At 38.7% G+C, this 14,667-nt stretch overlaps 2 protein-coding genes across 3 annotated transcripts in view; both read left to right on the top strand.

The window, feature by feature from the left end:
* PDE7A (phosphodiesterase 7A) overlaps nucleotides 1-14,667 on the top strand; it is a 113,321-nt gene that overhangs the window by 26,372 nt on the left and 72,282 nt on the right. The gene's annotated exons all lie outside the window — the stretch shown is intronic.
* LOC132507821 (PX domain-containing protein kinase-like protein) lies at nucleotides 7,559-9,523 on the top strand. Its single transcript, XM_060127491.1, is given in 2 exon segments — nucleotides 7,559-8,238; nucleotides 8,240-9,523. Coding segments are annotated over 2 exon segments (1,728 nt in total). The 5' UTR covers nucleotides 7,559-7,615; the 3' UTR covers nucleotides 9,345-9,523.

Below are 14,667 nucleotides of genomic sequence, written 5' to 3'. Positions count from 1 at the left end.
TAGGCGTAATGGGAGTCTCAGAAGGAGAGGGAAAGGTGTGGAAAATAGCCTTTTGGGAAGCTTTCCAAATTTGATGAAAAACTGTAAACTTCACATCCAGAAGCTCAGTGAATCTTAGTAGGATAAATATGAGACCTGTGCCTAGACACAACATAGACAATCTTGTTGAAAGACAAGAGAAAACCTTGAGATCAGCAAGAGGAAAAGCACTCAATGCATACGGAGGATCATGGGTATGATCAGCGGCCGCCTTCTCATCAGAAACACTCGGGGCAGCGGGGCGGCACACCTGAAGTGCTGAAAGAGAAAAAGCTGTCTGTGAATAATTCTATATTTAGCAAAGCTATCATTCAGAAACGAGGGTGAAATACATTCCTGTGCAGAGACTGAGAGAATTTGTGGCAAGCAGACCTGCCTTACAAGAAATATGAGAAGTTCTTAAGGTTGTCAGGAAATGACACCAGATGGTAACTCAGATCCACAGGATGAAATGAAGACACTGGAAATCTAAATATGTAGGTTAATATGAAAACTTGAAATACATTTTCTCCCATTTCTTAACTTTTTAAAAAGGCATTGAATTGTATGTAAAAACAAATTAAGTACCTGTAACATTTCATTCCCCCCCCCACCTCCACCATGTTATAATTCATTCATCCCAGTTGTACACAAATTGTTCCCAGCTGTTTGCCTTTTGGTCTGTACCATCTCAAAAGTTTTGGTTTCAGGACCCCTTTCCACTCTAAAAACTTGTTGAAGACTCCAAAGAGCTTTTGTTTATAGGGGTTTCGTCTATTGATATGTTTTTGTATTAGAAAATAAAATAGAAGAATTCAAATACTGTTCATTTAAAAATAACTGTAATACCAGTTGCATGTTAACATAATGTTTTTTAATGGAAAAAAATCTATATTTTCCAAAGCAAAAAAAGTTAATGAGGAGAGTGGCATTGATTTACACTTTGCAAATCTCATTAGTTTTGGCTTAATAGCAGACAGTCTGCTTGGAACTTGTTGCTTTGGCTGAAGTACATGAAGAAAAGCTGGCCCCGCTCGTTGGAAAAGAGAGGGGTACTGTCGTAGCCTGTCCTTGTAATTGCGGATAGTTTTCTTTGATATGAACCAGAACTCAAGAAATGGTAGTTTCTGAGAAGTTAGTTGCAATGTGGGGATCTAAAACATTGTCAGTGAATTTTTGATTCATTGTTACATTAAACTTCGTTCCATTAAAACTCATTCCTGTTTAAAGGATAATGGAATAAAAAGTTTGCTCTCTGAAGTAATACATTTGGAAAAAAACTATTAGGGTAATCAAGTATTGCATAAGAATGTCTTTTGAAAGGCTTTTCATTAACTAGCATTTGAGATTTCTAAGTTAGGACTTAGTTTAAACTCCTGGGAGCTGGAATCACAGATTTTCTATATCATTACTAGGGACTTGATTTAAAGCTTAGTTACAGCATCATCATCACCACCATCATTATTGTAAAAGTAATACCTCCTTGTGGTAAAATTAAAAAATTCAGAAGGGTATAGAATGCAGTTAAGGAAACCTTTCCTTCCCAGTTCCCCAGAGGTAAGTAGTGTTTATAGTTTCTTGAAGGTTTTTTTGCAAATTTGGTCACATAAACACCTTGATATGTATTACAAGTATACATAGGAAAATATTTTTAAACACATGGGATCATAATAAACGTTGTTCCGTAAATACACAAATCTTGAGCATCTTTGTATCAGTATAGTAGGTATGTCATTCTCTTAAGAGACTGCGTAGTATGTATGTTACTAGATTGGTTATTGGAAGAAAAAAATTTAGTAATAAAGTACCACTTTTAAAATTTGTTCCCACTTAAGTATTGTTCCTGTTGCATTATTAATATTTTTATTGGTCAAATACAATAAAATCAGCTGCAAAATGAAATTGCTTATCTTGCAAAAAGTATGCAGGTTTTCATAAAATTCATGGGTGTGACATTAAAAAATTCAACGCTGTTGACAGACTGCCAACTGAAGATCTAAGATGATAACATACTAGATGTCTTTATTTTTATTTTTTTAGCATCTTTATTGGAGTATGATTGCTTTACAATGGTGTGTTAGTTTCTGCTTTATAACAAAGTGAATCAGCTATACATATACATATATCCCCATATCTCCTCCCTCTTGCATCTCGCTCATGCCCTCCCTATCCCACCCCTCTAGGTGGTCACAGAGCACTGAGCTGATCTCCCTGTGCTATGTGGCTGCTTCCCACTAGCTATCTATTTTACATTTGGTAGTGTATATAAGTCCATGCCACTCTCTCACTGCGTCCAAACTTACCCTTCCCCCTCCCCCTCCACGTGTCCTCAAGTCCATTCTCTACGTCTGCGTCTTTATTCCTGTCCTGCCCCTAGGTTCTTCAGAACCTTGTTTTCTTTTTTTTTTTAGATTCCATATATATTTGTTAGCATATGGTATTTGTTTTTCTCTTTCTGACTTACTTCACTCTGTATGACAGACTCTAGGTCCATCCACCTCACTACAAATAACTCAATTTCGTTTCTTTTTATGGCTGAGTAATATTCCTTTGTATATATGTGCCACATCTTTATCCCTTCATCTGTCGATGCACATTTAGGTTGCTTCCATGTCCTGGCTATTGCAAATAGAGCTGCAATGAACATTGTGGTACATGACTCTGTTTGAATTACGGTTTTCTCAGGGTATATGCCCAGTAGTGGGATTACTGGGTCATAATAACATGCTAGCTGTTTTTTAAGGGAGCCTGATTCGATTGCAGTGACTTTTGATGCAAATGATTAGAGAGAGACCCTTAGGAAAAATGGATGAAGCCATTCAGTACTTTTGAAAAGATGATCATTGTGATTGAGAAAAAAACATGAAGGATGTATTATATTATGTTATACAATTTTGTTGAAAAGCTTACACTAAAAAATAAAGTCAACACGATTCTGTTTTTTATTCTTAGAATTTGTGCATAGTTAAAATTATAACTTACATCTTGTTAACTATAACTTAAACTTGTTTTTATATTTGTTATTTTTCAAGTCAAAATCTTGAAAATCAGTTATCATTTTCAATTTTATAGTTACATTTTGGTGCTTAGCTTGAGAGAGTTCACTAAGTGGCCTTTTCCCAGTATCAGTCATCTCCAGAAGACTAGGAACTCATGAATTGCAGTGCATGGATGTACTTTAACTTAGGTCCCTGTCAATTAAGATATTTAGGCTAGCGAATTCCCTGGCAGTCCAGTGGTTAGGACTCAGCGCTTTCACTGCAGGGGCCTGGGTTCAGTCCCTGGTGGGGGAACTAAGATCCCGCAGGCCACGTTGGTGCACCCCCCAAAAAAAAAGAGGTATTTAGGCTAACAGTATTTTTTTGTGCCTCTTATAAACAGTGCTGCAGTGAATGTCCTGTGCACATATCTTTACATTCCAACGTATGTTCATGGTATACATTTCTGGGAGGGGAAGAACTTGGGTCGAAAGCTACATGCATTTACAATTTTGCTAGCTCCAAAAGGGTTGCATCAATTGACATTCTCACTGCAAAACCGTGTATACTTCACAGTGTATTCCTTGTTGCCCAGATCTTTTCTTAAGTTAGCATAGTGAGAGTTTGTACAATGAGTTCAAATAGTGAAAGATGAGGTGTTACTGAACTCTGTTTAGTTCCTGAGATTTGGATGGCCAGAGTCGGGACAGCCTGGACAGTGAAGGGTCCATCTGAAAACTGATCATACTCTGGTCCCTGAGTTAGATGGTGAGAGTTTGAATAATGCAGAATTCCAGCTGTTTGTTTCTTCTGTCATCTCCACACCCTCACTGGCAGTGAGGTATCATCAATGTTTTTGTCCTTGATAGCGTGATGGGTTAAAATAAAAAGGTGTCTCATTAGGTCTGTTTCGCTTCTCTTTAGTTATAAGTGATACTATGTATATTTTTATTTGAATGGCATTTATATTTTAAAATAATATGTAAAATATCTTCTTGTATCATAAGAGTAATTTTCCACCATTAGGGAAATAAATTCGTTTTATAATATTACTAATATTTTATCGAATTTCTTTTTACTTTTTATGGTAATTTTTTGTGTGTGGTAGTTTTATTTAGTGAAATGTATACTTTTTCCCCTTTTAAGGCTTCTGGTTCTATGTCATAGAGTATTATCTGCTGTGCCTCAAGATAATAGGTCTTTCATGTATTCTCCTACAGTCTGTTACATTATTCTTTCGATAATTCTATTAACACAGTTTTTTGGTTTTTGTTTTTTTGCGGTACGCGGGCCTCTCACTGTTGTGGCCTCTCCCGTTGCAGAGCACAGGCTCCGGACGCGCAGGCTCAGCGGCCATGGCTCACGGACCTAGCCGCTCCGCGGCATGTGGGATCTTCCCGGACCGGGGCACGAACCCGCATCCCCTGCATCAGCAGGCGGACTCTCAACCACTGCACCACCAGGGAAGCCCCCACAGTTTGTTTTTCATGTTTTGATCTTTGCTCCATCTGTGGAATTTATTGTGGTGTAAGGAGTAAGGCAGAAATCCAGCTTTTTTCCTCTCCTTACTATCCAGTTTCCCCTAAATCGTTTATCAACTTACACACCTTTTCCCCCATGTATTTGAAATGCTGCCTTTATCGTGTGTGAAGTTGTTGTGTCTGTTTGGTCTATCACTGGGCTCTATTGTGTTTCAGTGAGTGTATACATGTGCCAGGATTAAACTGTTTTAATTACAGCTTAATAATATTTTAAAATATGTAATAGGACTATTCTCCCCTCTTTTCTCTCTTGTGCATGCGTGGTTATTATCCTAGAAGAATTTATCATTAGTCAAAAACTCCCCTCTCACTACCCGTAAAATATCCTGTGGGTGTTTTTACTGGGATTGTTGGAATTTGTCGTTTGGGCAAACTGGCATTATTAGAATTAATGCAGATAAAGTGGTTAGAGCAGCGCCTGGCAGAGAGTAAACAGTCAGAAGAGACCAGCTGCTGCGCTGGATGTACTTTCCGCGCTTTCAGTGTATTCACTCCCTCCCTCTTGCTCTGCGCTTCAGGGGGCTGACCTTTATGGACGGCCTCATCAGGGCTGTCTTGCCACTGGCTTCTTGTTGGACTTGGCAGGACTGGTAGGAGATGGGAGGGTGGGAGGGAAGAGAGGTTAGGGTGTATTTCCCAGCCTGTCACCCTCTTAGCACCGTTTGTCTCCCGAAGGCTCACCTTCTGCCTGATGTTTCCTTGCCCATAGTCAGAGTCCTCCCTAGGGTCTGGAAGTAACGGTGGTAACAGCTTCCTGCTGCTGTGGCTACCCTCTGGGAGCTTCACCCTGCCCAGTCCTTAGTAAATAGTTCTTTCATGAATTTCTCCTCAGTTACTCCTTGAAGTGTGTCATCAGTTTTCCTGCCAGGAGCCTGACTGATACAGCTGCTCTCATCCTAATACTGAATCTTTCTATTCTAGTCTTTTTTGAGATCCCTCAATAGAGATGAAAACTAGAGTCCATTATCATTTTTGTTGTTTATACTCAGGTTTACTTCTCTTTGGTTGCAATTGTAAATGGAATCTTTTCTCTCATTATGGTTTCTGTTTGTAAATAGACAAACTATTGATTTTTGTATGTTAATTTTGTCATCAGCTGCATACTGAGTTTTCTAGTAGTTTTTCAGTACCTTTTCTTGTTTATTTCATAATCACTTGCAAATAATGATAACTTTGCCCTTTTATCTTTACTTCTGTGGGAGTATTTATTTGGGAATGGTTGTTTATTTTATTCAAATGCATTTTGGGGCATTTGAGATGCTTAAAGTTTTTCACCTTTGATCTACTAATTTGGTAAATTATCCTAAATTATCTAAAATTAACTTACTGTTATATTCCTAGAATGATTCTTACTTGGTTAAGGTATATTATTCTTTTAATGGTTCTACTTGCTAGTATTTTGTTATAGGACTTTTGTAGCAATATCCCTTACAGAAAATTATCTATAGCTTTCTCTCCCCATCCGGTATCATGTTGCGGTAATAGTACTCTATTGGTATCATTCTTGTATTTTTTGAGGCAAGTCAAAAACAGTAAGGCAGCAAAGAAAAGAAAATTTTTTTTTAATACAAAGCTTTTTAAAGCAGTGAGGAAGTTAACTGGTTACCAGGGAAACTAGCATCATACATTGCTAGTTATAAGGATGTCTTTTGTATCAGAGTGGAACAAAATACAATTGTTACAAGACTTAAGATGTGTCTGTAATGAAGTGGTGGCACATAATACCATCTTTCACTTAATAGTTCTTTCATCTACTTTGTCTCATACTGTGAAGAGAAATGGGTAGGTATTAGCCCCATTTAACAAACGTGAAGGTTTAGGTTCAGAGAGGTTGCTGCTTGCCAGAGGCATAAGGCTAATAAGGTTGACCTCTAGACCTAGAAACCAAATCTTTCGACTCATGGCCAATGCTCCTTTACTTCATTATCTTTAAGAATAGAGTTAATGCAGTTTCACGGGTCATATCACATACGTATTTCAAAATGGGAGAGATTTTGGCTTAGATTTTATTTTCAAAATGATTATGTGAATTCAGCACTCTTCTTATAATGCATATTGTAATTTATTTTCTGTCTGCAACATCTTCTTGGCGGTAGTGTCAGAGAACAAGGTTATAACTTTGTACTATAGATAGTAGCACAGAATCATCCGATTTAAAAACTGGAACTATCTTCCTACCTGCAGAGAATTATATAGGCTCTACCTGGATACAAATGAAATAAAAATAGTGTCTTCTTGTGTTCATGAACAAAAAACACTAAATTTCTTCCTTTTAAAAGCATAAATTGTGTTTTTCTTTATTACTAAGGTAATACATGTTCATGATGGAAAATTTAGGGAAAAAAATAGTCATGCAAAAAATATAAGAATCATCTGTAATTCTACCACCCAGAGATGACAGTGTGAACATATTGGTGTCGAGCTCAACAATCCTAGTATCTGTCTATCTAAATATATTCTCTCTTTCTGTCTCTTACTGTGCATAATGTTTTATAATCTTTTTAAATTTACATTATCAGTAATTTTTCATATGGAGTATTTTATAGCAGTATTTCAGACACTTGAGGTTTTTTTCCCTAAATAAAGCCTTATTAGAAACCCAAATATATGCAGTATTCCATTGGTAAATGCTAATTTATAGCTTCATTATGGGAGTAAAAAGGTTGGTTTAATGAACAGAAAATTTGAAATTGGGTTGTATCCAGTGGCATGCTGGGAAGTGTTTATAACGACTGGATCTCTGAGTTGTGGTGTTTGCCAGTTTCTGTAGTGTCCTTACTCTTAGCATGGTTGATATGAAGCTCTCGATGTAAAATCAATGAACGAGATGTTGGGACAAGTGCAGAACTGGCTGTCTTGAGCCAGTGTGCGCCGACTCCAGCTCACCACTCGTTATACAGATAGAGTGTTGTTAGTTGCAGGTAGCAAAAAAACGAATTCCAGTTTCTGCAAACAAAAGACTTACCAAGAAGACTCAAGAGTGGCTCCAGGGCGGCGGCGGATCCCGGTGGGCGACGGGAGTCGGCACCTCTGGTTTCTGCCCCTGGTCCTGAGGCGGTGGTGGACGGGCGTTCCGGGATGGCCTTCATGGAGAAGCCGCCAGCCGGCAAGGTCCTGCTGGACGACACGGTGCCGCTGACAGCAGCCATCGAGGCGAGCCAGAGCCTGCAGTCCCACACGGAATATATCATTCGGGTACAAAGAGGAGTTTCTGTAGAAAATAGCTGGCAGATGGTTAGGAGATACAGCGACTTTGATTTGCGGAACAGCAGCTTGCAGATTGCAGGCCTCAGTCTACCTCTTCCTCCCCCAAAATTGATTGGTAACATGGATCATGAGTTCATAGCTGAGAGGCAGAAAGGTCTTCAGCGCTCTCTCAACGCTATCACCACAAATCATATCTTGTTTAATTGTGAGCTGGTTAAGAAGTTTTTAGATCCAAACAACTATTCTGCAAGCTATACTGAGATTGCCTTACAACAGGTTTCCGTGTTCTTCCAATCAGAACCAAAGTGGGAGGTGGTGGAACCATTGAAAGACATAGGTTGGAGGATAAGGAAGAAATATTTCTTGGTGAAGATTAAAAATCAGCCAAAGGAACGGCTAGTGTTAAGCTGGGCTGGCCTTGGTCCTGACAAGTATCTGTCAGATAAAGATTTTCAGTGTCTAATCAAACTTCTGCCGTCTTGTTTGCACCCTTACACCCTTTGCCACAGCTAACGAATCCTCAGCATTGCTAATTAGAATGTTTAATGAAAAAGGAACTTTGAAGGACCTGATCTACAAGGCAAAACCAAAAGAGCCATTCCTAAGGAAGTACTGCAGCCCTAAGAAGATTCAAGGCCTTGAACTTCAGCAAATAAAAACATATGGGTGGCAAATATTAGAGGTACTAAAGTTTCTCCACGACAAGGGATTCCCTTCTGGGCATCTTCATGCTTCCAACGTGATGCTGGAAGGGGACGCTTGCCAGCTGCTGGACCTTGAGAATTCCTTGTTGGGCCTTCCTTCCTTCTACTGATCTTATTTCTCACAATTCAGGAAAATCAACACATTGGAGGGTGTGGACGTTCACTGCTTTGGCCACTTACTGTATGAAATGACTTACGGACGACCGCCAGACTCAGTGCCTGTACACTCCTTCCCTCCTGCACCGTCTGTGGCTGTGGTGGCCATGTTGGAGTCTACGCTGTCTTGTGAAGCCTGTAAAAATGGCATGTCCACCGTCTCCCCGCTCTTACAGATGCCATTATTCAGTGATGTTCTGCTAACTACTTCCAAAAAGCCACAGTTTAAGATCCCCACAAAGTTAAAAGAGGCATTGAGAATTGCCAAAGAATGTATAGAAAAGAGGCTAATTGAAGAACAGAAACAGATCCACCAGCATCGAAGACTGACGAGAGCTCAGTCTCACCATGGATCCGAAGAAGAAAGAAAAAAGAGGAAGATCTTAGCTTGAAAGAAGTCAAAACGATCTGCTGTTGAAAATAGTGAAGAGCATTCAGCAAAATACAGCAACTCCAGTAATTCAGCAGGATCTGGGGCCAGCTCACCTCTCACATCCCCGTCATCGCCGACTCCACCCTCCACACCAGGGATGTCCGCGTTACCCCCACCTCCTCCACCTGCGCCTCCGCCACCAGCAGCTCCCTTGCCTCCTGTGAGCACAGAGGCGCCCACACAGCTTCTGCCCCAGGCTGTGAATGGCGTGAGCCGAGGGGCCTTACTCAGCTCCAACCAGAATTTCCAAAAAGGAACTTGGAGGAAAGCCGAAACCTGTGATCATAACGCTCCCAAGATCGGCTAAAGCTTTGTGTTTACACTTGGAGGGAAAAGTTGTTTTGTTCTTCCTTCCACCTCCAACCCCTAAAGTACCCTCTATCTGGATGAATAATTGCTGAGCCAGTACAGTCACATACGACTTCGCAGATGCTCATGTAAGAGGCTTTTCAAGAGGGAAATAGTCTTCAGGTAGAATAAAGTCAGGCTGGCATTGCTGCCTTAAGAAATAGTTTGCTCCTTTGTTACGCTTGTGAAGGAGTCTTGCTCTTCCTCTAATGGTCATCTTTTGGTGGCAGCAGCATATTGGAATCAGTTATTTCCACCAACAGAAGGAAGTGGACAAACAACAATGACAATATACAGTCACAGCGGTGGATGGCCTTCATGTTGCAGTCCCTCCTATACCATCAGACAGCTCCTAGAAACGTTCCTCTCATGGTTCATTTCTCTATTCTAAAGCATTTTCTGGTTATTTCTTAGATAACTCCCATTTTTGCTACCTTAATTTCATCCTAGACATTATTAACACTGTAGCCCAAAGCATAGTTATGTCGCTGAGAGTCAGAGAAGCAACTAAGTTCTTCATTTTCCCTTCAAGTAGAACGGGAAAAGTTCGTAACAGTCTCTTAAGTTCAAACAGGAACTCCATTGTGGTTATAGAACTCAGGGCTGCTAAAGGAACTACTCTAGATTCTTAGTTCCTTTTAGTATGTATCGAACGGACAAAAAAACGTTGACATCAGAAAAAGCTCTTGCCAGTTAGAGGATCTTCTTAATCCTCAGCAATTAAGTCAAGTTTGGCATTTGTGGGGGTGGGTTATTATGCAATACAAGTACATCTGGCAAAATCAGTTCTGATTTTCCAAAGATTTATCCAACTATATCATCTTTTTAATGTTATTTATTAGAAAGATCCTTTATCCTATGATTTGCTTAAACCCTTAAATAAATTACACTTTAAAGGATTATAAATAATCCATCTAAAAATTCAAGTTACACACATCAGTGTTGATTACTATGCGGAGAGAATGTCATTGTGTATAGTTTCATGTAATCTGTGATAAATGTTCAGCTGTATTTTTATTAAAATAAACCATGTCTAGAAAATGAAAAAAAAAAAGAGTGGCTCCAGATTTGGTTAATTCAGCAGCTCAGTATCACCATTACTGACCCAGGTTCTTTCTGCCTTTCTGTTTTGCTAGCTTCAGTATGTTGGAGTTGTGCTCATGCCATGGCTGCACAGTGGCTTTAGTAGTTCCATGTATTCAGACATAACAGCTTCCAGAGGAAGAAATGGGCTATCTTCCCTTTTGTCTCATTTTAAGTTTAAAGAAACCCATCCCATGAGGCGCCCCACCGCAGACTTTGCGTCACACCTGTTTTACGTGGCCATCTCTAACTCAGTCTCTGGCAAGAGAGATGGACCCATTATGACTGGTTTGGACCAGTCAGGGCCCACTCTTCAGGGCTGAGGCTGCCCGCACTTCCCTGAAGCACATGGCTGCCCAGACACCTGAACAAAATGTTGCTTTAGGAAGGAGGGAAGGAGGGGTGGATATTGGACATACAACCAACAGTGTTGTCTGCACAGGATTGTGGATGGCTCTTCCAATCATATTATCAGCTTCGGTATTTATTTTTCTATTTTATTTTGACTGTGTGATCAAATTTTTCATTCATCGAGAAAAATTGCAAATATTAACAGTATTCTTCTCAGCTCATTCTGTGAGGCCAGCATTACCCTGATACCAAAACCCAACAAAGACATCTCAGGAAAAGGAGACCACAGACCAATATATCGTATGAATATGGACACAGAAATCCTAAACAAAATACAAACTGAATCCAGCAACATATATAAAGAATTATACAGCCTGACCAAGTGGGATTATCTCAGGAATGCAGGGTGGTTTGATGTTCAAAATTCAATTAATGTAATAACCGTATCAATAATAATACACTCAGAGAACTAGGAATAGAAGTGAACTTCCTCAACCTGATAAAGGGTATTTATGAAAACCCATAGCTAACATCATACTTGATGGTGAAACTTTCCCCATAAGATCTGGAACAAGGCAGGATGTCCGGTCATGCTACTTCTATTCAACATTGTGCTAGAGGTTCTAGCCGGGTCAATTAGGCAAGAAGAAGAAAAGGCATCCAGATCAGAAAGGAAGAAGAAAAACTATTCACAGATGACATGATCCTCTTTTTAGAAAATACTAAGGAATTATTAGAACTAATAAATTAGTTCAGCAAAGTTGCAAGATACAAGGTTAATATATAGAAATCAGTTGTTTCTATACTCTAGAACAACTGAAAATGAAATTAAAAACAATTCCATTTACAGTAACATTAAAAAAAAATCCTGAGGTTGTTTGTTTTTTTAATATTGAGTTGTATGAGTTCTTTATATATTTTGGATATTACCCTTATTGGACATATCATTTGCAAATACCTTCTCCCATTCAGTAGGTTGCCTTTCCGTTTTGTTGGTGGTTTCCTTTCCTGTGCAAAAGCTTTTTAGGTTGATGTGGTCCCATTTGTTTATGTTTGCCTTTGTTGCCTTTGCCTGAGGACACAGATCCAAAAAAATATTGCTAAGACCAATGTCACATCACATACTTGTCTGTTTTCTTCTAGAAGTTTTATGGTTTTAGGTCTTACATTTAAGTCTTTAATCCATTTCGAGTTTATTTTTGTATATGGTGTAAAAAAAAAAATGGTCCAGTTTTATCCTTTTGCATGCAGATGTTCAGTTTTCCCACTAACATTTGTTGAAGATGCTATCTTTTCCCCATTGTATATTCTTGCCTCCTTTATCGTGGATTAATTGAACACACGTGTATGGGTTTATTTGGGGGATCTCTATTCTGTTGCATTGATCCGTGTGTCTGTGTTTGTGCTGATACCATACTGTTTTGATTACTGTAGCTTTGTAGTATAGTTTGAAGTCAGGGAGCATGGTACCTCCAGCTTTGTTCTTTTCTCTCAAGATTGCTTTGGCTATTTGGGGTCCTTTGTGGTTCCACAGCAATTTTAGGATTATTTGTTCTAGTTCTGTGAAAGAGGCCATTAGTATTTTTATAGGGATTGCATTGACTTTGTAGATTGCTTTGGGTAGTATGGGTATTTTAACAACGTTAGTTCTTCCAGTCCACAAGCATGGTATATCTTTCCATTTATTTGTGTTGTCTTCAGTTTCTTTCATCAATGTCTTACAGCTTCAGAGCACAGGTCTTTTACCCCATTGGATAAATTTATTCTTAGATCTTGTTTTTTTGATACAAACAATCTGGCTGACAAATGGAAAGAGGACGCAAATAGGCATTTTTCCGAAGGAGACGTACAGATGGCCAACAGGCACATGAAAAGATGCTCAACATCACTAATCATGAGGGAAATGCAAATCAAAACCACAGTGAGATATCACCTCATGCCTGTCAGAATGGCTTTCATCAGAAAGACAAGAAATAGCAAGGGTTAGTGAGGATGTGGAGAAAAGGAAACTCTTAAGCAATTTATTTAAGGGTCGGTGGGAATGTAAATTGGTGCAGCCGCTATGGAGAACAGTGCGGGTGTTCCTCAAAAAGTTAAAAATAGAACTACCAGGGGCTTCCCCGGCAGTCCAGTGGTCAAGACTCCACACTCCCAATGCCGGGGGCCCGGGTTCGATCCCTGGTCGGGGAACTAGATCCCGCATGCAGCAACTAAGAGCTTGCATGCCACAACTAAGAGCCTGCATGTTGCAACTGAAGATCCCACATGTGCAACTAAGACCCAGAGCAGCCAAATAAATAAATAAATACTAAAAAAAAAAAAAAAAAAATAGAACTACCATATGATCCAGCAAGTCTACTTCCAGGTATTTATCCAAAGAAAACAAAAACAATAATTTGAAAAGATATATGCACAGAAATATTCATTGCAGCATTATTTACAATAGCCAAGATATGGAAACAACCTAAGTGTCCATCAACAGATGAATGGATAAAGAAAACATGGTGTTTATTTTTATACATAGATACATATATATATGTTGTGTGTATGTGCCACACAGTGGAATATTACTCAGTGCTGAAAAGGAATGAAATCTTACCATTTGTGACAGCATGGATGAACCTAGAGGGTATTATGCTAAGTGAAATAAGCCATACAAAGAAAGATAGATACTGTACGTTTTCACTTATATATGGGAGTCTAAAAAACAAAACAAATTAACAAATATGAAACAGACTCACAGATAAAGAGAACCAATGAATTGGGTGGGGCGATAAGCAAAATAGGTAAAGGGGATTAAGAGGTACAAAGTACCAGGTATAAAATAAACAAGTCACAGGATATAATGTATAGCACAAAGAATATAGTTAATATTTTAATAACTTTGTGTGATGTGTAATGTATAAAAATACCAAATTACTCTGTTGTACACCTGAAACTAATATAATATTGTAAGCCAATGATACTTCAATTTAAAAAAAAAAGAATGAAATACTTAAGAATAAATTTAACAAAAGAAGTGCAAACCATCCTCTGAAAACTACAAAACATTTAAAGAAATCAAAAATCCAAATAAATGGGGAAATACCCTATGTTCATGGATCAAAAGATGAAATACTGATAAGGTGGCAGTACTCCTCAAGTTGATCTATAGTTTCAGCCCAGAATCTCAGCTTATTTCTCTATAGAAATTGATAAGCTGACTTGAAAATTTATATGGAATTGCAAGAGAACCAGGATAGCAATAAACAATCTTTCAAAAAGAGAGAACAAAATAGGACTCACACTTCCTGATTTCAAAACTTACTACTACAAAGGAACAGCAGTCAGGACAGTGTGGCACTGGCACTTAAGCTTGCAGTACTTACCTTTCATACTTATAGACATGTAGATCAGTGGAATGAATTGAGAGTTGAGATAGAAATCCATGTGTCTTTGATCAACTGAGTTTTGAGAAAAGTGCCAAAACCATTCAATGCGGAAAGAGTACCTTTTCAGTAAACTGTGGTAGAACAACTGGATAACTAGCCGCATGCAAAAGGATGAAGCTGATCCTTATACGTTAAAATGGATCAAAGATCTCATTTTAGGAACCGAAACTATAAAGCTTAGAAGAAAACATAGGGTGAATCTTTATGACTTTGGATTTGGAAAGGATTCTTTGATCTGAAAAATGCATGAGCAACAAAAGAAAAAAATAGGTACATTAGATTTCATCAAAGTTAAAAATTATTGTACTTCACAGTACACTATCAAGAAAGTGAAAAGACAACCCACATAGTGGGAGAAAATCATATACCTAATAAGGGAGTCATTTCTAGGATAGAAAAGGAACTCGAGGGACTTCC

Source organism: Lagenorhynchus albirostris, chromosome 17, assembly GCF_949774975.1.
Source record: "Lagenorhynchus albirostris chromosome 17, mLagAlb1.1, whole genome shotgun sequence".
NCBI classification, from domain to species: Eukaryota; Metazoa; Chordata; class Mammalia; order Artiodactyla; family Delphinidae; genus Lagenorhynchus; species Lagenorhynchus albirostris.
Note: the sequence above shows the minus strand (reverse complement) of the source record. Positions and strands in the feature narration are given on the sequence as shown.